Below are 27360 nucleotides of genomic sequence, written 5' to 3'. Positions count from 1 at the left end.
GCTGTAGGAATGGAACCTAAGCGAACCGCAGTCTGGCAGCCCTAATTTTACGCCTAATATTCGAACCGACCCTGACCACACTAATCTTTAAATTGTAGCGGCTTTTTACCAAAAAAAAATACAGCAGCCCAATAGAGTCGCGTCAGTCAAAACATTATTCCGCCAAATAAGACTTGGCTACATACACGGAGTGACACGAGATCATTATAACAAAACACAAACTATTGATCACTTTCCTGCGACCTGCGAACACCTTCTTCTATATACAATGGAATTCGATGCGGCGCATAACGGCCTTGGACTCGGGAGTCGCGGCGTTTTGCGGGAGATCAACAAAAACGATGGCGGCGCCACGGTAAGCAGATCAATTAGCTTGGAGGCGTGGCCCTCGCCCATGTGCGATTTGACCAAAACATTCACTTTTCTCCATGTGCTGCGGCTAATGGTATATACCCACCACCGTCTCCCCCTTCCATCGTCCAGCTCTTGCTCCTTCGCTGGAATATTTTGATTCAGCGACTGTTTCTTTCCATCCATACATTGTATACAATAATCTGGCGTGCTGTTTTTATTAGCTTTATGGCAGCTGTCACTTCAGCTTTCGTCGAACTGGCCCAGTCGATCAGTATACTTCGGACGGGGGCCACCTCCAGTGCTCAGTAGGTTTAGATCACAGAGCTCCTCGCCAGAACAGACGCCACCTCCTCCACATCACAAAAAAAAAAAAAAAATGGGCAATAAGCCCATTCAGACAAAGAAACCAAGGGGCCCGGCCGGTAGAATAGCCATCCAGTTGGACCACAGCGCTGCGAATCTGGTATGGAAAATAAAAATGCATAAAACGCATATATCTTCGAACTCTGCTTGCTCCGACGGCCTCTTGACATTTTCCACTGTCCAGATGTTGGTCGGGCGTGCCAAATATTTGCTTATTTTAAACCAAAATAAAACAGGCTGCTGGGATTCTCATATAATTAGTAAGGGATTTGCTTTGCTTTAGTTTGAGAAGAATGTATCGCTAATAAGGACCATTTGTTCCGCAGGCTGGAGGCGGCACATTCTCTCACCCCACCATCTGTAGCAAGTAATTAAACAGGCAGTTGTTGACAAACTCCCTCTCCCCTTTTTCAGAAATATCTATGGAGGATCTGCGGATGCCAACTTCCCTATTCTTCATTTTCCTCCCCAGTCGTCTAGCTTTGTTTTTCACCTATTTATAGTTTATTTTATAGTTGTGCCTTTTGTATGTTTTCTTTAATTTCTCCCATGTGTTATACTGGCTCTAGGGATTATGGGGAAACTTTTCAGTTAGGACCACCATGTGCGACAGATAAAACTCCTCCAGAAGCTAATACATCAGGACTATTTGTCGATCTTGCAGAAGCTAAACCCATAAACTTATAGCTTATTTCGGGGCAGACTTTCACTGAACCCACAGCCACCCCAGTGGTGTACTGGGTTTAGATGCAACCGAGTAACTTGTCACACGTATCTTGTCACCTGTCACGCATTGGTTGACTAGCGCTGCCTCCCAACATCAGACATCGTGTGAGATTGCGTTTCACAGCGAGACTTTTCTCGCAAAATATGCAAAGTCAGCCGTGTAGCGATGTGGAGCACTTCCTCGACTGGGTTGCTTCTTCAAGCGCTCCGTGATGCGCAACAATGGCACTGGGATTGCATGTCACTTGGCGTCCACATTGGCTGTCGGACTTGGTTGGGCTAAGACTTTCATTCATTAGCCTAGCTAGCCCCCCAGTCAGCTGGCCCATTTTCTTCGGCTTATTTGCGGTGTGTTGCATTTTGCACTTTTGCTTGAGTTCGGCTCAGGTCTGGGGCCTGTCTGGTGGAGGTTCAGTTGGCCACTTTAGCTCACCCCAGAAGGTTGTCATCGGGAAGGCCGCACACTTGGCACACAATTGAGCTTCTTCTATAAATTAAATTGCATCCGTAGGCCCACGCGCATTATAATCGGTTGGTGATTGGAGTCTCTTTCAATTAAAAGTATTACATTTTCTGTGGATGGGGATCCTATTATATCTCCCATTAATACGATAGCTGATCGTCTTACTAGCTACATGAGGGCTAGCGACGATCCACAGCCGGATAGTTTCTGTGGATGTTGTTCAAACTTATCTCACTCTCCCCCACACAGTCACCGAGTCACCGAGCATGTGTTAGTTTGTGGGACGACGGCGCCGAGCGGAAAGGCAAAGCAAATTGAAAACGAAAATATTTTTAAATTGATTTCAAAGACAGACAAGATCGGGAGCCAGCAGCCAGTGTAAAACGAACGCACACGGTGCCGGGTCGCTAGAATCTCGGTGATTCGGTGATTATTCCCCCAATATAATGAGAGAGCGGAAGACGGAAAATCGCAGTCGACAGTTTTCTGAGTAGGCGAGCCGAAAAATCGGTGCCAGAACGGAGAACACGGAATATCCGAAAATCTGAATAAAGTAAAGAACACTTAAGGCACCCAAGTAACCCGATCGTCGATCGTCGCTTTTCTGGAATCGAGTGAACCGTAAAGCGTCTGGAAGTTAATCGTCCGTGGAGCGACGATCCCTTTACCAATATCTCATCATGGACTTCATCGCCAACATCATAAAACGCCCCCTAAGCGTGGCCGGCAGTGGTTCTCATGCAGCTGCCATGGAAGCGACACAGGCCCCCACTGATGTTGCCCCGAGAGCAGGAGGTGCTCCGCTAATGTCCACCGATCTGGGTGCATTACTCGATTCGGCATCCGAAGATCTGCTGTTCCTGGAGGAGCAGCACAGCAACCTTTTGATGGAACCTCTTGCCATCCCGATGACCAGTCCCCATATTACACCGCCCACCAGCGGCCGGGAGAGCATCCAGAAATTACTGAGTGAGATTAACGTGAACCTGAACCAAGTCAGTGCCAATGAAATGGAGCACTTGCAGGCGATGAGCGGCGAGGTATGTCCCCGAAAACTGATCCCTGTGTTGAGGGGAATGTGGGTGAAATGTGTTGAACATTTTCTTTTTTTTTATTTATTTATTTGTGTGTCTTTGGATCGGAAGATATTGCAGTCCTAATGTAATCTACAATCTTTTATTTTATCTTTTTATATAATATATATTTTTTTTCCTCCACTTTCTCCCGAGAATATATCTATATTTCTATATATTTGTCATTCTTTTGTTCGTCTATTGCGTTTCTGATAAATATTCTGGTTTTTCTCTTTCATACGATATAATATTATTATTAAAAGTTATCTTTATCTTGAGTAATTATTTATTACTCAATATTCTGAGTGGCCTGCCTATTTTTAATGAATTTAAAATTCTAATGTAATTAATATTTCCCTACCGGATATGAGTTTTTTTTTCTATTACTTTAGAGATTGCCAGTTTCCGCTGGCTAATTATCCTGGTCATGGGCGCTCCCCTTTTTCTTACCCACTGATGCCCCCCAACCGCTGGCTCCTTCTCTAGCCGCTGACTTTAACCTTGCCAGCATATCGTCATACTATATTGCGCTCTAATTAAATTCCCCACGTAGAACATTGCACCAAGGCCCTGAATAGACGGACTCAGTCCGGCCGCATCCAAACCGCCCCGCCGCATGTTCAGATTTTCACTTCGCATTGCACAAAAGCCGATTCCGATGCCGATGCCGACCCACTTGCTCGCCCCTCCTCCCAAACGACACCCGTCGGTCGACCTGCCGCCGTTTTCCCGGGTTTTCGCGTCTTGGCTTGCTTTTAAATTAATGAAATTTGCTTGTCGACTGACCGACTGCGGTGGTAATTTCGATGGGGATGTGCCGGGCGGCCCATATGCCACACAAAATTCGAGAGTGTTCTTACTTGGCCTACAGGGGAATTGGAATTGTGGGTAGTGGGTAGACTTTAATGGGTAGTCTAGGAGGAGGAGCAGGTCTTATAACAGACTTCGAAAACCCATTGCAATTAAAGGGCATTCAGAATAGGCTCACCTGAAGCCCAGATGCGACCTATTTCTGTCACCAGCTCTCCTCAAGCCTTTTCGGGCCAACCATATTGTTTCAACAATTTGTAATTAAATGCCCCAGCAGCTGTTGCTGCCCGCGATCATCATCTTCATCATCAACTCATCCCAAGCTGTTTACATTTTTCGTCTGCCAAGTGTTTGGATTATGTTGATTGTTTCTCATTCGAATCATGAGGCACGCGATGCACAATTTGTAATTAATTTTCTTTGATTTTCTGCATCTAATTGCGGCTTCTTTCCATTTCTTGCAGTTGAATCCACTGGCGGTTAAGGCCAGCCCCAAGCCAGTGAGCACAGATCAACAGAAAGCTCTGGCAGCAGCAGCAGCAGCAGCCACTGGTGGCCTCAAGCTGGACGTAGACGCTGCTCCGAAATTCGGGGGTCTTCCAGAGTTTGACGAGACGCAAATTCCGGAACTGGCACCCCTTAGTGCCGAAATGGATGGTAAGTCCCTCAAAATATAAAAAAAGATCAGTTTATTTGAAAAATTATATATTTTAGCTCATCTTAAATCTGACCACTCGAGCTCTGATGTCTTTGTCGAGTGCCTGTCGTTGCACGCCGAAAGATATTCCGGAGATCGGTCGGATCTGGAGGCCTATTCCAGCGCACTCAACGACGTGCTGGAGCAGCAGATGTCCACTGCCTCTGCGGTCACATTGGAGAACACCTTCGACGATCCCCTGGCAGTAAGTCAGCACGACGTTAGCTACGAGCCCATGGATGTGGATGAGGTTAACGAGACTATGGAGATGCTTAAGAACGTCCTGGACCCAGAGGATCATCAACTGTTGCAGCAGCAGTTCCTCGTTAATCGTCCTTCTATAGCCGAAGTTAATCCTGTCTTAGAGATTCAATCGGCAAGGGACGAAGCTGAAATGGTAAAGGAAGAACACAACACAGAGATCCCGCAAATACCTCAAGAAACGGACAGTAAGGAGGATGTATTAGATGAGATGCTACCTAGGGCTGAGATGAATTCTCTAAAGGAAGATGAAGTGTCGCCACAATTACCGGAACATCAGGACCACGAAGAGCCACAAGATCTAAAGGAACTCCCTGAAGAAGGGCTTATGTTGCAATCCTTGAAAACACAGGATATTCTGGAGGATCTACCAGAAAATACGGAGCTTGAACATGAAATCGAAAAGGAAGCATCCGTTCATGAGCAACCTGAACCCCTTGAGCTTCAGATAACAATTCCCAATGAACTAGAATCAGTTCAAATTGAACCTGAATCCTCCGAGCCTCAAGGAATACCAATTGCCTCTATGCCTGTGTCCCCGCCCATACCCACGCATCGTCCAAAGACAGCCGAAGAATTGGAGTTCTTGGCCCTCAAAGAACTGCCCCTGCCGGACGACGAAGCTTTCAATGAAACACCCAAGATCGATTCCCCGAAGCAGCAAGAAGAAATACAAAAAGTTGAGCCTTCTTATTGCGTACCCGTGGTGGAGGTCACACCTACACCGCAACGATCCCCGGAGTCGGGTAGTAGTATGTCTGCTTTCCGGAGTCGCTGCTCTGGACCACCTTCTCCCACTTTCCCCATAAAAGAACCCTCGGAGCTACCCTCCCACTTCCCTCACTCGCCGCGTGCTCCGCCCGAAAGTGAAGAAATGCCGTATCTGGAGGAGGCCGTTGTGGAACCATCGGCTGATCGGAAGCAAAGCGTTTGCATAGCTGGAGTCATTGCCCGGTCACCAGTTTGCATCGAAATAACGCAGCCCAGCCCTGAGAAGAAGGAGCACCTCAATGAGACCCTGCCCATGAACGAGGTGGTATCACCTGCTGCACTGAACGGCACCTTCGACAGCGGTAGTCGAGTGGATAATCCTGAGGAGGCTGCTCCGCTTCAAGCTTCAGCCACATTTGCCGTACCCTTGGGCTCTGCCGACGAACAACAGCGACGAACTTTTTCTGTCGTCAACTCCACAGAAGACCCAGAAGAGGCCAAGTCCCGGAGGACTTTTTCCTTGGATCCCAATCCCGAATTGCAGCGACGCACTTTTTCCGTGGAGCAACATGCCTCGCCAGCGCTGGAGGCGACTGAGGAAAACATCGTTGCGGATGATTTTGAGCCCATGGACGTGGACACATCCATGCGAGTGGCGGACATAACGGTGGACCGGCCACCGGTTTCAACATCGCCACCAATTCCCACACATCAGACCCTGAAACGAGCGCCCATTCATACAGAAACTCATTCGCCGTCGTCGCCACCGCCGCTGGGCAATGCTACAGTTGTCCTGGAGGAGCAGGCCTTGTCCGCCAAGGAGCAAGCCACCCTCAGTGCCAGCGACGAAAAAGACGATGTTTTTGTGGAGCACTTTGGCGCCATATCGCCCGTCTCGGACGACATGTTTAAGACGCCCCAGTTCACCAGCAGCGGATTCCAGAACCAGGCCAGAATGAAGGCGAATGCCGTGGAGGCAGCAGCCGCCGGATTTGAGGCACCGACGAGCCGGAACAGGGATGCCATCGTTTGTGATGACGAGCATTTCTACGATGCGGAGTTCCAGGATAGCGTCACCAACCAGAACTGTAAGTTGATTTTTTTTTTTGACTTTATGATTTTTCCATAACATGGAATATAAAGTTTTTCCATTTTATGGAATCATTGCAATCGGATCTCCACTGTAGCCAGTAGAGTTCCCGACTCAATCGCATGTTCGTGACCTTAGCTCATCAGCCATAAATAAGAGCACCCACCCCTGCTTGCCGCCCAGCACCATAACTTTTGAACTTGAAATATTATGGACGCCATGAACTCGAGTTCCCTTAAGTTGCTCCTACATTTGCATGGACTATCGTAGCGATATCTAACTGTAAAAATAAACCTAAACCCACATGCACCACATGCAAGCCAATGAACCTGAACTTCAAAACGCCGTGTGGCTACTTTTGGGGGGAAACTCTGGAATAATTCAACGAGAGCAATGAACTAAAAGAAAAGCAACAAAAACAAAAACTCTTCCTGCCCCACAATGTCAATTAAGCGCATAATTTTTGAATGGCACCCAACTAAGTGGGTTTTGTTTATATCGAGTTGCACGTTCTGTTCCCGTTCCCGATCCCGTTCCTGGTCTGCAGTTCAACTGCATTTTTATGCTGCTCTCCGGTCTCCGCCGGAAAATGCCGCAATACCCCTTTCTCCCGCTGCCGCTCTCCCACAGAGAGAAAGCCGCTTACAACTCTCTCTTCTTTTCCTCTATTTTAAACTCTCTCTCTGCTCTCTAATTGGAGCCCTTATCAGCAAATATGGTACGCAGTACTCATCGCTGTGACGTCACTATCAATTGAGGAACTACTGTCATATTCTTTTTTGTTTTGTGCGCAAAAGGTTCTGAAATTGTATTGGTGGCTCTGATGAGAGCATTTATATTTTTGGATAATTAACAAAACTCATCGTTCAATTATATAATTGCTAATGTGTGCAGCCGAAATAATTTCACTTCTTAGCCTTTCTTCTTGTGTTATTTTTAATATTTTGTATAGTACTTTTTGTTATTTTTTATGAAAATTTAAATATTATTTGATATTGGCGCTTAATTTATCGTTATCGCTGACTAAGGAGATGCAACTCTGACTATCTTTCCGATACGCAAGCAAATTTCCACTCTCTCATTCATAGATAATAGATCAGCTTACAGTGAACTGTAAATAAAGGTTATTTTAGAGCAACAATTTTAACTAAAATATATTGCTAGCAAAGATTGACATTAAAATATTGTTTACTATAAATATTAATATATTATAATATCTTACAATTAAATTTAAATTAAAAGAAAATCGAAGAAGAAAAAATTAAATTTTAATTTCTTTATTCATTTAATTTATTGTTACCTAACTTTCCTTTTATTGCAATGTTCACAGTAGCTTAGTTCTCTCTTAGCTCTCTCCCAAACACACACACACACATAAACACTTCTAGGCGCATAGGAATTCAAGTTAGAACGGGGCTATGCATTTTTACATAGTAACTGCAGCGGAGAGATAGAGTGGCCCTGAGGTGCTACGAGGAGCAATGGGGCTTGGAGCTTAGACTCCAAAACAGACAACGTGTACATAGTGCTCCCAAGCACTCTCTTGTTGGCTCCCATGCTCTCTCTCTCTCTGCGCACTTGCTCATTGCTGCATACGCGTCACTGTCACACACTCCAGTCAGAATTCAGGCTCACCTTCCCCCGCCAGCTTTCTCTCTTTCCAACTCGCTCGCGTGCGTGCGCTGGTTTTCTTATTGGAATCGCTGAGAGAAATGTAAGCAATAAGAAATTCCAATTCAGTTAGTTTTCAACATTTGACGTCGTCGCTCAGCCCGTCTCTCTGTTCGCGATTGTTGTTGTGTTACCCTATTGGATTTGGATAGCCAATCTGCTGGATAAGCGAATGTAAATTCAAAAAAACCAATTAGAATTGGATTATTTTGTTTACCTGCTAAGCCAACTAAGTCTCCAATAAGCAATTTAGTGATAGCAAGTGTCCAAAATTAGAATTGTAACAAGCAGCTGTGCCCAAAAAGAAAAACAACAAATAAGCATAAATAAAGCCACAAGACAAGACTCCAATGTCTCGTGAGTGGGGGGGTTGGGGGAAAAAAATTATACGCGAGAGTGAGAGCGTGAAACTTCATTGTGGGATTCGCTCCACTGTGCGTTAGTGTGCGAGTGGGCGATGCGTGGTCACGGTTAACATTATTGTGTTAATAACTGTAGAAAATCTTGAAAATGCAAAACTTGTCAAAGAAACGCAATTAAAATGCAGTGCCGTGTAAAAACTAGCTTCCTCTTTCTTCTGCTCTCTTTTCGACATATCTCTCGCTCTCTCTGCCTGTCGTCTCACTCTTTTTCTCCATCACTCTGGGGCCCGTCATTCAACCCAATTGGAAACCTTCCGTCGATTGCATAAAATGACTCACAAGCCATCGCTTCCTTTTGTTTTGTTTGGTTTCCTCCGGTCTGTTTTAAGAAACCCAAAATTAAATAGAAAACCCAGACCGGGCCTCCCTTGCCTTATGACCTGCATTTTGTCGTCTGCAGATATCGGCCGCCCGGGCTCCTCGCCTTACTATTTTTAAAGCCGCCCAACGCTGGTCTGACATTTGTTTATGTATTCTCCCCCCCACCCCCCATTCACATAAGTGCACTAAAAGAAATTGTAAAGTAGAGTGCCCACCAAAATTAATAGAACTTTAATTTCAACATTAACATGTTTAAAAATTAAAGCATTTTTGATTTTAATCGCTTTCTAAAATGAAATAATTTGTATTATAAAATTGTTATTAATTATTTAGCGTGTATTTGAAAAATAATGCGGCTTCTCTGCAGAACAGGCACACCTCATTTTGCTTGCCCTCGGGATCTTGGTTTGGGTTTGGGAGGGTTGAAAGTGGGACTGGGATTGGGGGCTTCGTTTTGAGTCATGCTATATCTTATATTTTGTGTTTGTCATTGTTCTTCCTTCCGCCTTTTGTTTATTTTTTAGAGATTGTATAGCAATTTGTTCAAATAATGTATAATATTATATTGTTATTGTCGAAAAAATCCCTTCCCATTTCTTTCATCCCATCTAATCCCTAAACCCACTTACTTTCATAGTTAAGCCCACTTGCTTTGCTTTTTAAGGGGCGTTTCAACCAAACCCGTTCATTTATTTTCCAAACGAATTGAATCTCTCAATAGATCTCTGCAGAAGAGGATGATGCTGATTGTAGGGAAGCACCTTGACAGCGACATTGATTTGAAATCGATGAGGAGGAGCTGCTATATCCAGTGACTAACTATTGTTATTGTTTTCTTCTCTTTTTCCCCAATACAACAACACCAAATGCACGCGCATGCACCCATCCAAACACACACACATCCTCACAACATCCTCGCCAAAAACAATTGCCATCCATCCACAGTAATACTGAACTCATCAGATTTTGATTATTTGTACACCAAAGGCAGCAATAATGCGCCCATCGATCGCAGCTCCTTGCTTTTAAAGTTCGATCCGCTCCTTGGAGCCCCCGTGCCAGTAAATCATCCACAGCAGCAGGAGCAGACTCTGCAGAATATACTGGGATCTAATCCCAACCAGGCCCAAAACAGACCGCTCAGTCCCACATTGGAGGAGCACGAGACAAGTGGCGGGAATCAATCGTTCGGAGTTTTAGCCAGTGCCAAAGATACAGCCAAGAAATTGGACTTTAAGCCCCCAGTGGATAGGACAAAAGTATGCCTTAACTTTTATATTATTTGATAAAATATATTTTAAATAATTTATATAAATTTAAATATCCAGAAGCATGCTAAAATGAGTGTGGACGTCATTGACAACGACTGTAACAAAACCTTCGATAATTCCAAGTGAGTAACAGGTGTCCAAGTCACATTTCAGATAACAATTTTGTTTGATTTCAAATCGACAGCCTTAATTCGGAGGACAAGTCCCACACCTACAACAACATGGATGAATTGGAGAAGAAGATTAAAAATGAAGTGTAAGTATATGTGGAATGATTTATGAATCAAGTTAAATATTTTCGGAAATTACAGTACCCGATCAGAGGATATTGAGAAGAAACTTAAGGAGGCCGAGCAAAGGGAGGAAGCACTCATCAAACGTATCACGGAAAAGGACAAAACAAATGCTAAACTTAAGTAAGATTTTCAGGGTAAAAGTGACTACTAAGTAAGACTAATCTTACTGATCACTGTTTTTTTACAGCGGCGTTATTGAAGCCTACGAAAAGGCCATTGCGGAGTTAATCAGCGAGAAGGAACAGTTGGCACAGGGCTATGAACGGCAACTGCAGGAAGTACAGACAGATCGGGACGACAACTACCATCACTTAACGTCGCTGGAATCGACATTCTCAGATCTGCATGTGTAAGCCTTGCTCCGCGGAGGCAGAATAACTTGTTTTTTTTTAGCCAACCTGGCCTGACCACTCCAATATTGTGACTTTGCAGGAAATACGAGAAAAGCAAACAGATGACCTCGCAGCTGAAAACCAATGAGGAGGCTCTGCTGGGTGAGAAAAAGCAGCTGATGGACAATCTGCGGTTGCAGGAGCAGCGGTACGACAAGATGAAGAGCCATGCCATGCAGCAGCTAGAAATGTGGGTATTCTATTTTGTCACTCAACAGCACACAACTCACAGATATAATCTCTTAACGCAGTGCCAACAAAAAGCTGGACACATATTCAAGAGAACATGCGGACGAGGTGAAGAAACTGAAAGCTTTACTCAAAAAGGAGGAGGTATCGCGGGTCTCAATGACGGAGCAGCTGCAGCAGAAGTCGCGCGAGAACGCCGATCTGCTGAAGATCTGCGAGGAGCTCATCTATGGCAAGGGACAAGGTGGTAGTAGTTAAACTCTTTCTCGCGGATCGCCCGGAATGTATTTTATACGTTGCTGTAAAGCGCACACACACACACTCTCATCTCTACACCCTCTCATCCGGCATCTGGCATGTGGAAAGCATCTAGCAGCATGCCGTAGATTTGTAACTCGCGTCTATATCGTCATTTTCATCAGAACCATAGTGTAATAACTGCTCTTTTGTGTGCTCGTCACTGATTATGAAAATGCATATGCGTAGTTATACCATTTCGCAAACCCAAAATCTAATTTTGAATTTAAAAAAGCGGTAACTCTTCTCATCTAACGATCGACATACATATTATACTATTTCTAGATTTTTAGTTTATCCCGAAAAACACTCACTCACACAAGATACACACCCACGCGGAGCGAATAGCTCCGGGGCAGGCCCATTGAGTTCCGTTTGAGTTCCACACGCCTTACGGGTCAGGTGCCCGAAATATGTTACTAATTCTCTATCGTATCGAATCTGCTACACTGATTATGTTCTATGATATTACCCCGTCGGCGAGCTGTGGCTGTGGCACGGGAATGGTTTTGTCCCTTTTGTGGCTAAGCAAATGGCTAGCAAATCATTCAAAAGTGTGCAAATGCAGCAAAATCCAACAATAAATGAAAATTGAAATAACAGCGTCCGTTTGTGGCGGCGCAACTTTATTAAATGTTTAAGTTTAAATTTAGTTTAATTTAATTGAAGAATTGTAATAGTCTACTAAGCTTAACTCTGTATTACATACTAGTACTAAAACAAGGAAGCGTAAAAAGAAAATCATTCAAAAATACACGCAAACAAATTATTTATGCATAAAAATCCACATATATTTACAATTTTTGTTTGCTTCGATCAATGCTTGAATTTTGGTTTGCCCAAAACTGGAGATGGTTGCCTTATATAGAGGAATATAATCGAAAGCGCTTGAAAACCCAGACATTACTCAGACGGCTCCCATTCAAAAACAAAATATATTATTTTTTAAAACGTTTTAAAAAAAAAATTTTCTCTTCTGAGATTGTTCTATTTATTATTTTAAAACTGAGAGCACGTAAACTTTTGAGCAGTTTTTTTTCTAGCAAGCTTTTTAGGAATCCCCCAGCCATCCCATGGAAATCCTTTTTAGAACTCTTAATGAATTTTACTTCCATTAATGGCATTACTTAACTCTAAGAACAAAACGAAATTGTTGAACGCCCAAGGGAGCCAACGAGAATGGTTAATCAACATACAAAAAATTGTATACAAATTTGTACCCAGTCCATGTAATCTGAATGCTACTTCATAATATATAACGGCATACATATATATTTTTCTAAAGTAGATGACACTCAGACACAGAATTGCGCTTTTAAAAAAGATTTCAAATGGAAAACATCGAGTTTGTTGTTTCATATTTGAGAATGAGTGGATAATATATCAATGCGCTGTAAAAAACACATAAATAGTATTATAGCATGTCGGCACATATGGACATACGATGTGCCGGCTATGTGGTGTACGAAATGGTGATCGATCGAGTTACATAATTCAATAAATAAAGTATGTAATTGCAAGTAAAAACTAGAAATTGTTTTGAATTAATTCTCGTTATGTATTATCCATACGCAGTGTTGGTTACAAATTTTAGTGTAGTGTGCTTTTGGGCTAATTTTATTAAAAGGGTTAATGTGGTTTAAAAAGCTTTAAGATGAATTTAACATTGCGTTTAATGATTTTTTTTTTCAGAAAAAAATGAAAATATTTTGAAAAATAATATTTTGAATTTGAATTTTGAAGTAAATAAAACAATAATAAATATATCGTTCTGTCCCCATTATATTCTGTCTGAGTACAGAGTGCCGACAAACATGTTGCGACCCTGGCCCCACAGCCGCCAAACCAGTTGGATTGGAGCCTCCAACTCAAACATGCTCGAATGCTGGCGAATATATCGGGTAAAAACTGAAACCAGTGTTGCAATAATATTCTGTGGCATGTTTTGGAAATGCGAAATAGCTCTTTATATTTTTGGTTTGCATCGGAATTGCAGTATTCGTGAACTTCCTGAACTTCACTGATCACAAACCACCAGCAATGATATGGATGTATTACGGTAATGGTTTAGTGGAATAAAAGCTTAAAAAATCCAACGCAAATGTATGAAAATATAATTGAAAACCAGAAAAAGCCTAATTCGTTTTGAAATAAAGCTAAATTAGCATCATTCCGCTGTTTTACAATTTTCCACCAAAGCCCCAATTCTTGTGGGGGAAAAACGCCAAACCGGCAACACTGACTGAAAAAATAAATATAGTTGGCAACTCGCATTTTTCAAAGTTATTTTCAAACGCGCGCTCAACGCAGAAGCACCTCAACCACGGAAACGTTTGGTTCAAATTGGCGTGTAGCGGGAGCTGGAGCTGAATCGCTGTGTAAATTAATTGCTTGCTAAATAGTTGGACAAACCAAAGTCAATAAAAACTAAAAATTCAAATCGAAAAAGGCAGATCTTTGTTGTGAAGAACGTTGTATTTGTGGCTTTGTGTTTGTGTTTCTGTTACTGTTTCTGTTTCCGTTTCTGTTTCTGTTTCTATTGCTGTTTGAGTTCAAGTGTTTACTAAATGCAATTAATTCTTTTTAACAGCTTAGCAGCGTCTCGTTAACTACTAGATAACGAAATTAAGCAAACTTGCCGCGCCGCACTACCGCTACTACTATTGTTACTCGCTCAGAAAACCAAGCGAAAACAGCCATCATGCAAACAGTCATCAAGTGAGTATTTGTGGCATTTTCCGTCCTCCCCCCCCCGGGCACATATGTATTCCTGCTTTTCCTGAACTACTCCCTACTCCCCTCCAAAATCCAGCTGGCCAGCTTAGCTTGGCCAGTTTCTCTATCCATACCGAACCGAACCGATCCATTCCGATATTCGGGCAGACATTTGTGGCACTTTTGTATATTTATTTATGGGGACGGGCGGCGGACGCACTGGAAAAGAAAGTTGCGCATGATTATTGAAAACACGTTTCGTGGGTCTTCAAAACCGGAGGAGACTCTGGGCTTATCATCGAGGCTGTGGCCCTCCCGACCAAGTCAAAACCCTAAGCCCAAAGTTGCCGGCAAATCTTTGGTTGGCATCTTTTGCATGACATCTTTGGGTGGCTGAAATGGAAATTTGAAAACGGGTTTGGGAGTGAGTTGGGGGGGATCGGTGTTAACCGAGTTCAGTCAACCACTTCAGTTAACCACTTCAAATTGGCCCGAACAGAGACACTAATTGATAATTTTTGTACTCATTGATTTTACAATTTTCATTCAGCCGAGGAGACATCAGTTTCGGGTTGCGTGCTTCGCTCAAAAGTGCAACCAGATAATAAAGAAATTAAATGGTAATGGAGAGGGCTTTACAACGTTGGGGGCCACAATCTAGGAAGAATAAAGATATTTCCTATTTTATTATCGCTATTCAGACCCATATCATTAGAAGTTTGTTTAAAATGTTACACGAATACGTAACTCGCAGTTCCCACAAACCATTGTTCTTTGGAGTACGACATCGACATGAATCAGTTAGAGTGGGTTGGAACAAAAAAAAGTAGATATAGAAAAGAACGCTTAGAAAGATAAGAAACACAGACAATTCTATAGATTTACTCGATTCTGCTGCCATTGTTTACAATTTAATTAAAATTTTTGCTGCCAGCTAAGAAGCAGCGACCAGATTCCCTCCGGGGTAATCGAATCCGAATAAACAGTCCATTTCGGTGTATCAGATTGTAAACATCTTCGGGGTGATCACGTTTTCCCTTATGTAAACACATCAATTGTTACTTTGTGCATCTTTCACTTTTATTGGTTTTAAGGTGTAGTCAAAAAATATTCGTGAATTGTGTTTATGCGAATCTTTCTAGGTCATAATTACGCAAGCTGTAGTGGCCAGCCTCTTTATTTGGCTGTTCAATGGCCAGGCCATAAACAAAAGGTCGGGGCATGCGTGTGTGAACCATGTTTTTTTTTTTTTTTAAATCTTGAGACTCTGATTTTGGGGGCAGGCGACAACAAAACGCTTTGTGATCCCCCTCCCCGGCGTACCAAAAAAAAAAGTCGCACCTTTGATGGAACTGCCTTACCGGTTTACTATTTGACTAATACAGAATATGTTTGATTTTTTTGTTTTAAGGTTTTTTGCCTTTTAAAGGTATTTGGGCCAAGACGAGAAATCAGCCAAGAACTGAGCGCAACGGCTAGTTGATTGTTGTGTGGGCATAGGTTTTGGTTGCTTTTTGTGCTTCTGCTATTATTTGCTCAAATTGCATAATTAAATGCACGCAGACCTTAGTGCAACTCCAATTATGGTCAGCACAGTTCACTTGGCCATGCGGCTGCGTTTTCTTTTTTTTCTTTCCATGCACCGCTGAAGGTTAGCTCTGCGGTCTGCTCTGTATAGACACTCCACTGGCTGACCTCTCTTATTGCCTCTTAATCTAAAAAAAATATCGTTTGTTACGCAAACAATATGCCCGAAAGCACTTTTCACTGGGCCTAGTCTAGTTTTCAATCCCGGTAATTCTTATCATGGCTGTTGTGGGGGGGACTTTCACTTTGGCTGCATACTTGATTGGCTTGCGATCGAAATTCCGTAGAGAAAGTGGTAACGATCTCGCCTGGATTTATTCTATTTTTGAGAGCTTATGTCTGAAGAGAAATTTATATTTTTGGTACCTGTTTATGTTTGACATTCAGTGGTCTTGATGTTTATTATCTGAACTGGTCATGTCCTGGATGAGTGATCACCAACACGTTTTGACCAACACGTTTTCCTTATAGCCCTTCGGAATTTTATCCTTTGACTCATCGCCCCGTCTGTCAGTTTTTGTGGCCATCATTGAGATCGGTAATTTATTACCTAACCGGGAGCGACTGGGCTGGAACACTCACTGTGTTTCCTTATAAGAGGCACGTGAGTCGTTTGAAACCAGGCCAACAGCCACCATCCACTGGCGGATTTAATTCTGGGAGCAATTCTTAGCGATTGGGCAAGATTTTGGAGCGTGTAGCTCACGTAATGGGCCGGTCTTTCACTCCCGTTCTTCGCTTGATTTTGATTGTTGCAGGCGGAGTGTTATTACTCATTTGGCACATAATAAAATTTAAATAATTTGCGTGTTTGTCAGAGCGATGATTGATGGTGTCGTCGTCGGTTCTTGAGTCTTTAATGCTCTTATGGCATTCTCCAGCGGATGGGCAATGTAATGCGCTGATCGCTGGCATGCAGGGGTTAATGAAACCTGGGAACGTGCCACAAGACAGGTTGTGATAATAATGTCGGGATGGCTCGAGCTTAATAAGGCAATTAATAAGGTTTTTCTGCCGCCAGCGAACTGATCTTTATTTCATTACATTGTCATCAAATCAGCGCGTACTTGATGTCGTTATTGATAATCCATTACTTAAGGTCATATCAGGAAGGTGAAAAATTGGCCACAGCAGTGGCAGTGTCTGCCACGTTGGCTGCATATTAAATAATTGAACTTGGTGGCTATTATTTATCGATATTGCCAAGTTGGTTGCCAATATTCGGGGTCTGGGCCTGTTGAAAATTTCCATTTTCGCTTGGCATGCAAGGCGCCATTTGCCATGGCAATGTAAAAGCTTTTGCAACACATCTGGCCACCTTGGGCCGCACTTGGCAGCCATGCCACATAACGGTTATTAAGTGGCCTTGCCAGGTGGACACGAAGACAATTGAATCAGCCCCATCTTTTTACCTTTTCCCCTTTCGAGGGCCGCCCGGCCACCTACTCCTCCTTCTTCTGTGAGCATCCTGCGATTTGTTTGCATTTGCTGTGGCGCCTCCGGTGACTTCCGTTTCCTGCAGCCCCTCTTCCTGCCCGCAGTCCGCAACATTAAAGGTAGCAAATTAAGTGGCACGGCACTGGGCAAATTGCATTGTCGCTGACTTCTTCCTGCTGGCAAATTGCACTCTTCCTGCCAATAAGTGGATTTGAAAAGGCCTCGCGCCGTAACTGTTGCACTCTGCTCTGCTCCGGCCAGGTGGCATCTGCGCCCTGGCCACTATCTATCGATGTGCAACAGAAAATCCACTTAGGCCCGCCAAGTTCAAGCCCGGTTGTAATGTGTTTATGGAAACTCATTGCCTCGGTGCATGCCATGCTAGCCAATTAAGGACTTTTTCTAATTGAAAGGTATAGCCATTAGTGAGTCGCTCAAAGGACAAAAAACAATTCCATTATTCATATTATTTCTAGTGACGTTTAAAAAACAAATAAAGCACTTAAGATTGTGTAGAATTGTGCAATTATTTTGTAATTATGTACAGCATTTAAGCTAAGACGTCATTTAAACTCTTTATATTGGCAATTAAATTCTCAAAATGTATACATTTTTAAAATTTAAATGGTTTTATTTAAGTAATTATTTTACAGGAAATAAAATTGCTTTGGATTTAGGAGCGTCTAAAACATAAGACTAACTTTAATTTGAAAAGAGATAATATTACTTTTTTCAGTGCAATTAAAATATAATTTTTAGTATTGTTGCATCGAGAGGGTATTGTTCTACGCAAATATAGTTTAGGCGCCAATTGCGACTCACTTGCAGTCGGTGGCATTTTAATGAGAGCTCACTAGCCCACTCTGATCCAGATACACTCACATGGAGACAGTGGGGCTCAGTTAAGAGATACACGTATGTACTTATGACAGCTCGACAAAATTTTCGTGGGGCAATTAAAACGGCGAATTGCTGCTCATTCGGGGCTAGCAAGTCCAGACTCTTTTTGTCTAAATCGCTGTCGCATCTCTCGGCTCAACGAAATTAAAATGTATTAGGTAATTGTGTCTGTGGCACAAATTAACACTTGAAAGGCAATTTGTCGCAGCCTTTTGTTTGGGCATTACGAAAAACTTAAAAGCAGTTAAAATACTCGTACTACAACAAAAATATGTCGCCTAGGGCCTGCAAAGAAACCAGTTGCACGAACTTGCTGTTCCAGAATCTCACAATTGATCCCAGATATAATACTCATAGCAACGTGCTCATTAATTACGATTGGGGGAAATTAAGATTGGGGGAGACGATTAATTGAAATTGGTTCCCTAACATTGGCTAACATCTAACACCGAATAAGCCAACTCTAAAACAATAACAATAATAATTTGTTTAAAATGAAAAATGGTTTTTAGAAACTTGACAGAACCTCTTGTAGTCATTGTTGCTTCTTGAAACTCCATGACTTCTCTGTTGAGTTTCGCAAACAAAAATGAGAAAACATTTCCTTGACAATGATTTAGTACTAAGTTTTATTTCCAAGAATAGTGGTATAAGATGGCTTTTAAGTAATATTTTAAAATAAATAACTTACATTGTAGGTATAGAGAAGCTTAGACCATTACTAAATGGAGAAAAGTGACTAACTATTGACTCCAAAGTCAGTATTTTCCACATTTGATTTAGGAGTTATCACTTATGACTTTTTAACAAAAACTTGATTAGTTTCCCGTGAAACCAACAAAATATTTCAGCTCTTAACCAGTTTTTGTTTACATCCATGTATATTTTTAAATTTATAACTATGGGAAACTCAGTCAAGGCAAATGGCGATTGGGCCAGAGGAAGTGCGTTTGCCTTTAGAGCGGGGATTGGGATTTTGGCTGGGATAGGGGCGGTAATGGGAGGGCAGGCAATAATTCAAATGCCTGGGCTGTCAATCAAGGCTTGGCACATTAATAAAGGCAACGGCATGCGACACCAAAACTATCAAAAACGTATTAAAAAGCGTAAAAAAACAATATGAAGACGTCGCCCTCCGTAAACGTAGAAGTTGCCAAACGTCACTCAGCCAACACAAACACAGATACAGATACACATGGCAAAATCCATACAGATACAGATACAGATACAAATACGACAGTAACACATGTGCGATTTCACGTGTGTTACGACAGTTTGGGGCTCGGGCGGAATGGGGAAGGGGTGACCCCAAAGTTGCCACGTCAATGACAGAGGCACACCGCCTGCACTTGACACATTTATTGGGCAACGGACGTTAGACAAAAGCAGGGCTTCAAACTGCCCGCCCTATTGACACAAGCCCGGCCGGCCCACTTTTTTTCGCCCCTTACCATGGCCGGCCACCCCCACATGCCACTTATATAAAGTTGGTAACACTTGTGTAGTCACAGCCCTGATAGTCGTTTGAGATTCTACACCTAGTCCGCATCTCGGCGACATGCTGCATCTCTGATACGGTATGCCGGTGGGAATCCGGTGACATTGCGTCATTTCAATTCGAGACTGGTTCTTGTGAGATCTCTGGGATCGTGATCTCCGCCTGCGATAAGGGCCAAGGAATCGCGGCACGATCTCCGCCCAGAATTGGCTAATTGGCGATGGGCTGAGTTAGGCAACGATCACTCATATCTCATATTTGGCGGTTCAGGAATTACGAGTGGGGATTACACAATTCCAGCGCAAAACTTGCAAGTCGCCAATTATTAATCCGCATTCAAATTAGTTACATTTGTGTAAGCCCATGATTCGCAAATCCGTAAAAAAGATTGTGCATTAAATATGTGTTCTTGATTCGTCAGAATCCTAAACAAAAATGACTTGGTCGATATGTGGGTCAAAAGATATACCTAAAAGACACAATATGTATATAGATATATATCCCTTTTTTTTAATTAGAGCTCAGGGTTTGAAAAGATATGCCACTCCTGTAGTAATTCATTTTGCGATTGCTATTGGTTTCACTTTGATGACAAAGGGAGCAGAGCTTTAGCAGATTGATGAAAAATTATGTGATCCTTGAAGCAAAAACTATAGCTCCCCGTAGCCGTTGTGCTAATAAAAATTGGAAGCAAGATAACAGCAGCAAGATTTTGTTTCTATATATATTTCTATGCTTGTCTCTGACCATTCTTGATTTTTCAGAATCCTAAACACTCAGTCGACTCAGTCGTTAGTCGGGTCAGACGAAATCACCAAAGACACAATATATTATATAAACCCGTAAAGGAGCTTCTACATTTTTTAAAATGAGAGCTCTAATAAGTAAATAAAAATGACTCATACGACCTGTGGGCCAATCAAAAGTTCTGAAATAAATGTTCAAAATATTTGTCAAAAAAGTGTTCATCCTCTACTTTTATAGATTTATATGAACTCAAATTCCTTTATTTAACTATTTTGTATCCGAAGTATGTTGGGGTGTGGGAAATCAAGAACGATCTCAGGCCGAACCGAAATGTCATTCAACTTTGTAAATTCCGTATCGTTACGTGCAATTAGTTGCTGGTCAAAACAAAAAACAAAAAAATGGTCAAATCATTACAAAACTGGTTTACTGATTGACATTATTTTACTTAACAAAATTTCGAAATTCGTTCGAGTTTTTTCCTTATTTTACTTTAGTAGAATTCATTAATCGGACATTACTTGACAATGCACTTCGGGCCAAAAGTCCGAAGAAAGAATAAATTGGTTATATTTAACAAATTTTTTAATAAATGCTTCAATAAATCAAGTATGTAAATTCATTTGGCATATCCGTTGTGCATAGTATAGAAACATTTATGGATATTTTTTCAAGAGCCCAATCCACATCCATAATAATTATTATTTGTTTAGTCATTCTACAATTTTTTTTGGTGCTTGCGATTCTGTGTCATTAGCGTTAGAGAAAAAGTTCAGCTACATTAAACCGGATAATTGATCTATCGGAGAACATTTTGCATGAGATTTTCGATGGTTTGGCTCAAACGTACAGTATTTTAACTATTGGGCGAGACCCAATGGCTTCAACGTACACAGATGGGGGGATTCTGCTCATCGGACCTGACCTTTCCACCCAATCGCCCGTAAACAGTTTTATTCATGGCCCATGACTTAATCACTCATTAAAAGTATCTTTGGTCCAAAGCCATAACATTTTTTTTCGGCGTTATTATTTTACAATTTCCAGCAATAATTGAAGCGTGCAAAAATTCATCATCTTTTTTTTACTGAATCTATTTTTGTTGTGGATAGAGTTATCGTCGTTTTTGCCACCGTTGTGATATACTTACACTTTGACCACGGAAACGGCCGGACATTAAAAAAAAAGTTATTCGTGGCCGTGTGGGTGAGCTTTCAGGGCAGTGGTGTGCGGTGTGTACGGTGTACTGACTGAATTAAAAAATAAAAATAAATATGGGTGTCGTAACGAGTTCGCCGGTCGAAATGACTTTTCAAACATGTACAGCCATACGTATGTACTGGAAATTTGACCAGTTGAACAACGGCACTAGCTATAATTGTGGCAATAAATTGCCAAACCGTGTTCCCCAAGCGTTAGAGCCGGCTGAGCGGATCTATTGACAAATCGGAAGTAAGCCAACAATTACTAACGACGTGCTGGAGCTTTAAATTCTAACCAATACATGGAATTTAGAACGGTGGGCTCGATACTTAGACGATTAAAAACAAAAATGTACATGTAAGGGAGCACTTTTATTTGCCCGTGAATGGCTTCTAAAAAGTTGTTTCTTTTTCAACTTTCAGCATCTACTTGTCAATTGATTCAATTATAAATTGATTAAGTTACAAAATTGATTGACTTTCGGTTTTTTATTGTGCTCTTGCAGGAACCCCAACTGGTGGCGTCGTCGCACCAAGTTGGAGAGGAGCCTGCTGATTATCAGCGGAATCCTATTCGTATTGGCTGCCGCCGGATTCGGTCTCTGGGCATCGGACTTTCTGAAGGCGAAGGAGGACAAAGAGACCCCACAGGCCACTGCCCTCCATGGCGATAGTACCACCATCAACAAGGTGCCCATTGGCAGGCCTCCCAAGGACAAGACAGGTGCTGCCGCAGAAGATGTCTGCCTCACCCAGGAGTGCATCCATACTGCCTCCACCGTTCTCCGCAAGATGAAGCCCGAGGTGGAGCCGTGCGACAATTTCTACGAGTTCGCCTGTGGCACTTACCTCGAGGAGGAGAACATCCCCGACGACAAGGTGTCGATCAGCACATTCTCCGTCATCTCGGATAAGCTGCAGGAGCAGCTGAAGGACATCATTACCGCCGAGCGACCGGAAACTGAGCCAAAGCACTTCCGCCTGCCCAACCTTCTCTACAAGGCCTGCATGAACAAAAGTAAGTATTTCTACCTAAACTACTAACTCTTCATCAATCTTTCAAATTATTAGTACAGAGTTTTACATTGGGTACCCCTGTTTTATTTTTAACTGCTTGAAATCGCGGGAATACGGTCGTAAGTTTATTAGTTTCTTATGAAATATTAAATAACATGAGAAACTTGTGAAACTTCACATTTTTGTTCTATGGGCTTTAGCTATTATATAGAATTTTTCGTTGCTTAACGTTTATATCTTCTTAACTTATTTACAAATGAAAATATTTAAAAACCTTTTTGGTTAGGAAACAAATATTTAAGCAAAATGTAAACTAGATTAAAGCAAGAGATATTTTTACCTTTTGAATATTTATAGTACTTATTTCTAATATCTTTTTATAAATCCCTATAGCTCTTATCGAGACCTTGGGTCCTCTCCCCATCACCCGAGTGGCCGAGAAACTGGGAGGATGGCCCCTTCTCAAGGGAGACTCCTGGAACGCGGATGACACCTGGACCTGGCAGGAGCAGGTCAAGAAATTCAGGACCGCTGGCTTTAGCATGGATTACATTATTGACTTTTCCATTGGAGTCGATCTGCAGAATAGCACCAAGCGGTTGATAGATGTGAGTAAATAATATTAGTTTAAAAATTTGATTAGAGTTATCTCCTCGAAGAGATCGTGAAACTTAATCAGTTTTGAAATAGCATTCCGGCTGAACTATTATAACTTTTTCGTTACAGCTGGATCAGTCGTCTCTGGCTTTGAGTCGGGAGTACTTGGTAAAGGGATTCAATGAGACTCTAGTCGTGGCCTACTACGATTACATGGTGGATGTGGCCGTGCTCTTCGGAGCTGATAAGGAGCTGGCCAAAAAGGAATTGCTGAGTTCACTCGAGTTCGAGATAGCTCTCGCCAATGTAAGTGGAACTATCAACTGCACAAAATCACTATGGCTACAATAAGTAATTCCACAGATTTCCTGGCCGAATGAGAAGCGTCGAAACTCCTCGGAGCTGTACAACCTGAGGACCCCGATGCAACTGCAGGCCGCTTACCCGTATGTCCAGTGGGTCGATTACATGAACGCCCTTCTGCCCGAGGGTCTGAACGTGGCCGAGGACGAGATGATCAACCTGTCGGTGCCAAGCTTCTTCGAAGACCTCGGCAAGCTGCTGGCCAAGACCCCTAAGCGGGTGATTGCTAACTACATGTTCTGGAGGATCCATGGCTTTTCGATTGGGTTCCTGAGCGAGGAGTTCCGCAAGAGGCAGCTGCAGTACGCCACGGCCCTGTCCGGTCGCCAGGAGCAGGAGGCGCGCTGGAAGGAATGCGTGGACATTGCCACTGGCAGGTTAGTGGGTGGGATGCTCCGACCCCCTGGGTCACGGTCTTGGGGATTGCGATATCACCGCTGCCTGTTTCTCGTATCTTGTATGTCCTGTTTCTGTATCTCCATTTGATTTCTTTGTGACTTTGCAGCATGGATGAAGAATCCGAAGATGATTACGATAGGTACTTATTTAGCGAATTGCATTCACAATTGTCTTTTGTCTCGGGAAACGAGAAAAATAACACTATACCACAAAGCACACACATCCCACACACAAACAAAATGCACACTAATTCCACCCACGATCATGCAAAGATTAAAACCGATTGCCCAATTAATTGCGTTATCTATGGATCCAGTAGAAACTAAGCTAATATTTGTGATTTAAAGTCTTATGACACACAATAATTTCATAAAATGTATTCTCGGGCGCTTATCTTAATGCCATTCACTTGGAAAATATTTGTTTTAATCTTTGACCAGAGATAGTAAAGATTTAAGAGCTATATATTCGCAGGTAAATATTTAAAAGTAAAATCATACCTTGTTGAACGAACCAGTTTCAATATTTATAGAATCGTTGACCTGTTTTTAAAAGAAAACTTGGATTAGTTGTAAATAATGGTAGAGATTAGATATAGTATTCGAGTTTCATTCCTTGGGCCCATAATTATTCAATTGTTAAATGTCCTTACCACAACTTCACCTTGTTCTGCGCTAGAAGCACCTTGGCCAGGTCATCGACCCACTCAATCGGATCAGATAGAGCCCAGACTTCTGACCAATCCTAATATGCATATTCATTTTGTGTTCCACTTTCACGCCAACTCTTCAACTTACCATTTCAATAACTGCACAACAACAACAACTACAACAACCAATCAACAACAACAACCGACATCACATTGATCTGATAACCTCCACGCGCATCTAATCAAATGGTATCACATCAAATCCCAGCCTTGGCATATCCGTGGGATCCCTCTACGTTCGCAAGCATTTCCATCAGGACTCCAAGGCCAATGCTCTGGAGATGGTCACCGACATCCGGGACGTGTTCAACGACATCCTGGACGAGGTTAACTGGATGGACGACAAGACGAAGAAGGAGGCCAAGCAGAAGCTGCACAGCATGGCTACCCACATCGGCTATCCCGACGAGATGCTCGACAATGAGAAGCTTGCCCAGTATTATGCCAAACTTGACATTGATCCCGACAAGTATTTCGAATCCTTCCTGGGAATGAACATTTTCGGCACCGACTACTCCTTCAACAAGCTCCGTCTTCCTGTCAACAAAACTGACTGGGTGCGACACGCTCGTCCTGCAATTGTTAATGCTTTCTATTCTTCCCTTGAGAACAGTATTCGTAAGTGACTAGTCTTCCGGTGTGTCTCGCAGATCTTTTATCTAAGATTTTTTTTCTTCCATAGAATTCCCTGCTGGCATCCTGCAGGGACACTTCTTCAATGCCCAGCGCCCCAAGTACATGAATTTCGGCGCCATCGGATACGTGATTGGTCACGAGATTACCCACGGTTTCGATGACCAGGGTCGGCAGTTTGATGTGAAGGGCAACTTGAGGGATTGGTGGCAGCCGGACACCCAGAAGGCCTACCTGTCCAAGGCCAAGTGCATCATCGAGCAGTATGGTAACTATACAGAGCGTGCCACGGGTCTGAATGTAAGTCACAGTCCTAGACAAGACGGAGGACAGATTTAATGAAGTATGTTTTCTGTTGCAGCTGAATGGAATCAATACACAGGGTGAGAACATTGCTGACAATGGTGGCGTTAAGGAGTCGTACATCGCATACCACAGGTGGGTGGAGAAGCATGGTCAGGAGCCGAAGTTGCCTGGACTGGACTACTCACCTCAGCAAATGTTCTGGATCTCCGCTGGCCAAACCTGGTGTGCCAAATATCGTAAAGGTAAGATTATAAAACTAAAAACGTAAGATTTTATATTTCATTTAATCAATTTTTATTTATTTTAGAATCTCTTAAGATGCGTATTACCACGGGCGTACACTCGCCTTCTGAGTTCCGAGTCCTTGGATCGTTTAGCAATATGAAGGACTTTGCTAAGGACTTCCAGTGCCCAGAAGGTTCGCCCATGAATCCTGTGCATAAGTGCGAGGTGTGGTAGGATTGTTTCGAAGTTGTTTAATGGACTTGATGTCCCAGACAGTAAAGTGCATGGAATTCTAGCGATCAGGCCCGTTTCTAGAAGGGCTAATCTCAAGTAGAAATACAAATAAAATACAGCTCGTATTTATATTAAGTGTGCATTATGTAAAAATCGTATTTAATAAAATTTGTTTATATGTAAAGAATGTGTTTCTATGATTTGTTTAAGGTATAATATTTTCGACAAACGAGAAGGAAACATTTGTGTCGAATTGGGGCTTTTTATCGAAGTACCACTGAAGGGTCAACATATAATCGCCACTGGGAAGAGGTACGCGTAATAGATCTTGTTGCAAGTACAAATCCTTTATAATCTGTTCACCCTAAAAAAAAATGTAACGCTTCAATAATAAGTAGATTTAAATTCCAGCATTTCTTACCTCGTAAGGACAGGTGTGGTTGATATTAGAAAAATCTTTGAAAAAATTATAGACTAAAAGAACGAGGGGGTTGGATTTTCGGCGAATAAAAGCGCAAGCATCAACTTTTTTATCATACAGCCATGGCTTATAGCCATTGGCCCTTTTGAAAATTTTCCCGTGAACCATTATTCTATGCGCTGGATAATGTATGTATGCTCGAATATTCAAAAAAACCCGATCCCGACTTACAGCTTTTAACCGGCATTGTGAAAAAGTAACCCATGATTTATTATAGGTCTCGCAAGCCACATTTGTGAACTTAAATATAGCTGCATCCTAAAATTAAAAAAATTTTAATGTTTTTCCTTCTATCATTGCAAACTCACATTAACAATCAAGTTGACCACAAGAATATATCCGCAAAGAGCACTGGTTAGCCGAAATTTAGACATTTTAATGCTAATTTTTATTTGCGAATGACTCGAATGTAGCCGTCATTTTTTTAAATTTTAATGTTAATTTAATGTCTGCCTACTATCTTAAAAATAAAAATAAAATAAAGTGAGCTAATTACTTGGCCTAATGGTTGTTTTTTTAAATTTTAGTTAGAATCAGATATAAAGTGTTTTAATCTAAATATAGTTTGTGATGTTATGATCATTATTGGAACAAAAGGTAAGTTTGAGACATAATAAAATTACTTTTTGAAAATGTAAATAAAACCGATTAAAAAATATCAATTTATGCTGAGGATTCAATTGAACACTTTTTAAAAGAGGCGTTTTTATTTTTAAATTTTTTAACAGAGTAATCAGTGTTGCCAGAACTGTAAAATTATGATCAAGTGCTGCCAACCCATCTTTTTTTTAAATTTCCTGCCGCGTTTCAAAGATGTTGCTCCATTTCTTCCTTATACAATGTGCCATAATCAGATAAAGTATTAACAAATTGCGTTACAATATTGCAGAGTAAATAATTGAA

At 42.0% G+C, this 27360-nt stretch overlaps 3 protein-coding genes across 12 annotated transcripts; 2 read left to right on the top strand and 1 right to left on the bottom strand.

Moving 5' to 3' along the window:
• Positions 1–79: 79 nt before the first annotated feature.
• Positions 80–12198, top strand: LOC6498890 (transforming acidic coiled-coil-containing protein 1). Of its 9 annotated transcripts, XM_032456312.2 has the most exons (11): positions 2258–2946; positions 4254–4446; positions 4504–6546; positions 9908–10221; positions 10291–10355; positions 10418–10489; positions 10545–10649; positions 10717–10878; positions 10962–11111; positions 11173–11354; positions 11693–12198. In XM_032456312.2, exons 1-11 carry the CDS (start codon positions 2587–2589, stop codon positions 11698–11700), a joined length of 3654 nt encoding a protein of 1217 aa, XP_032312203.1. In that variant the 5' UTR covers positions 2258–2586; the 3' UTR covers positions 11701–12198. The 9 variants fall into 9 exon arrangements, with proteins under 9 accessions (XP_014765801.1, XP_014765806.1, XP_044574316.1 ...); XM_014910315.3 differs by lacking the exon at positions 2258–2946 and adding an exon at positions 80–355 and having other exon boundaries at positions 9950–10221; positions 11173–12198; XM_014910320.3 differs by lacking the exon at positions 2258–2946 and adding an exon at positions 80–355 and having other exon boundaries at positions 11173–12198.
• Positions 12199–13682: 1484 nt separating this feature from the next.
• Positions 13683–26160, top strand: LOC6498891 (neprilysin-2). Of its 2 annotated transcripts, XM_014910321.3 has the most exons (11): positions 13683–13785; positions 13998–14125; positions 22000–22511; positions 22904–23118; positions 23237–23413; positions 23471–23847; positions 23976–24008; positions 24787–25196; positions 25261–25511; positions 25573–25759; positions 25825–26160. In XM_014910321.3, the coding sequence occupies exons 2-11, from the start codon at positions 14109–14111 to the stop codon at positions 25974–25976; spliced, it is 2331 nt and encodes a 776-aa protein (XP_014765807.1). In that variant the 5' UTR covers positions 13683–13785; positions 13998–14108; the 3' UTR covers positions 25977–26160. The 2 variants fall into 2 exon arrangements, with proteins under 2 accessions (XP_014765807.1, XP_001955734.1); XM_001955698.4 differs by lacking the exon at positions 23976–24008.
• On the bottom strand, positions 26157–26864 carry LOC116656571. The gene is made up of 3 exons (XM_032456311.2): positions 26766–26864; positions 26398–26715; positions 26157–26340 (listed from the first exon to the last, which is right to left on the bottom strand). Exons 1-3 carry the CDS (start codon positions 26829–26831, stop codon positions 26182–26184), a joined length of 543 nt encoding a protein of 180 aa, XP_032312202.2. The 5' UTR covers positions 26832–26864; the 3' UTR covers positions 26157–26181.
• Between the last annotated feature and the right edge of the window lie 496 nt (positions 26865–27360).

This window comes from Drosophila ananassae, chromosome 2L (genome assembly GCF_017639315.1).
Source record: "Drosophila ananassae strain 14024-0371.13 chromosome 2L, ASM1763931v2, whole genome shotgun sequence".
Classification (NCBI taxonomy): domain Eukaryota; kingdom Metazoa; phylum Arthropoda; class Insecta; order Diptera; family Drosophilidae; genus Drosophila; species Drosophila ananassae.
Note: the sequence above shows the minus strand (reverse complement) of the source record. Positions and strands in the feature narration are given on the sequence as shown.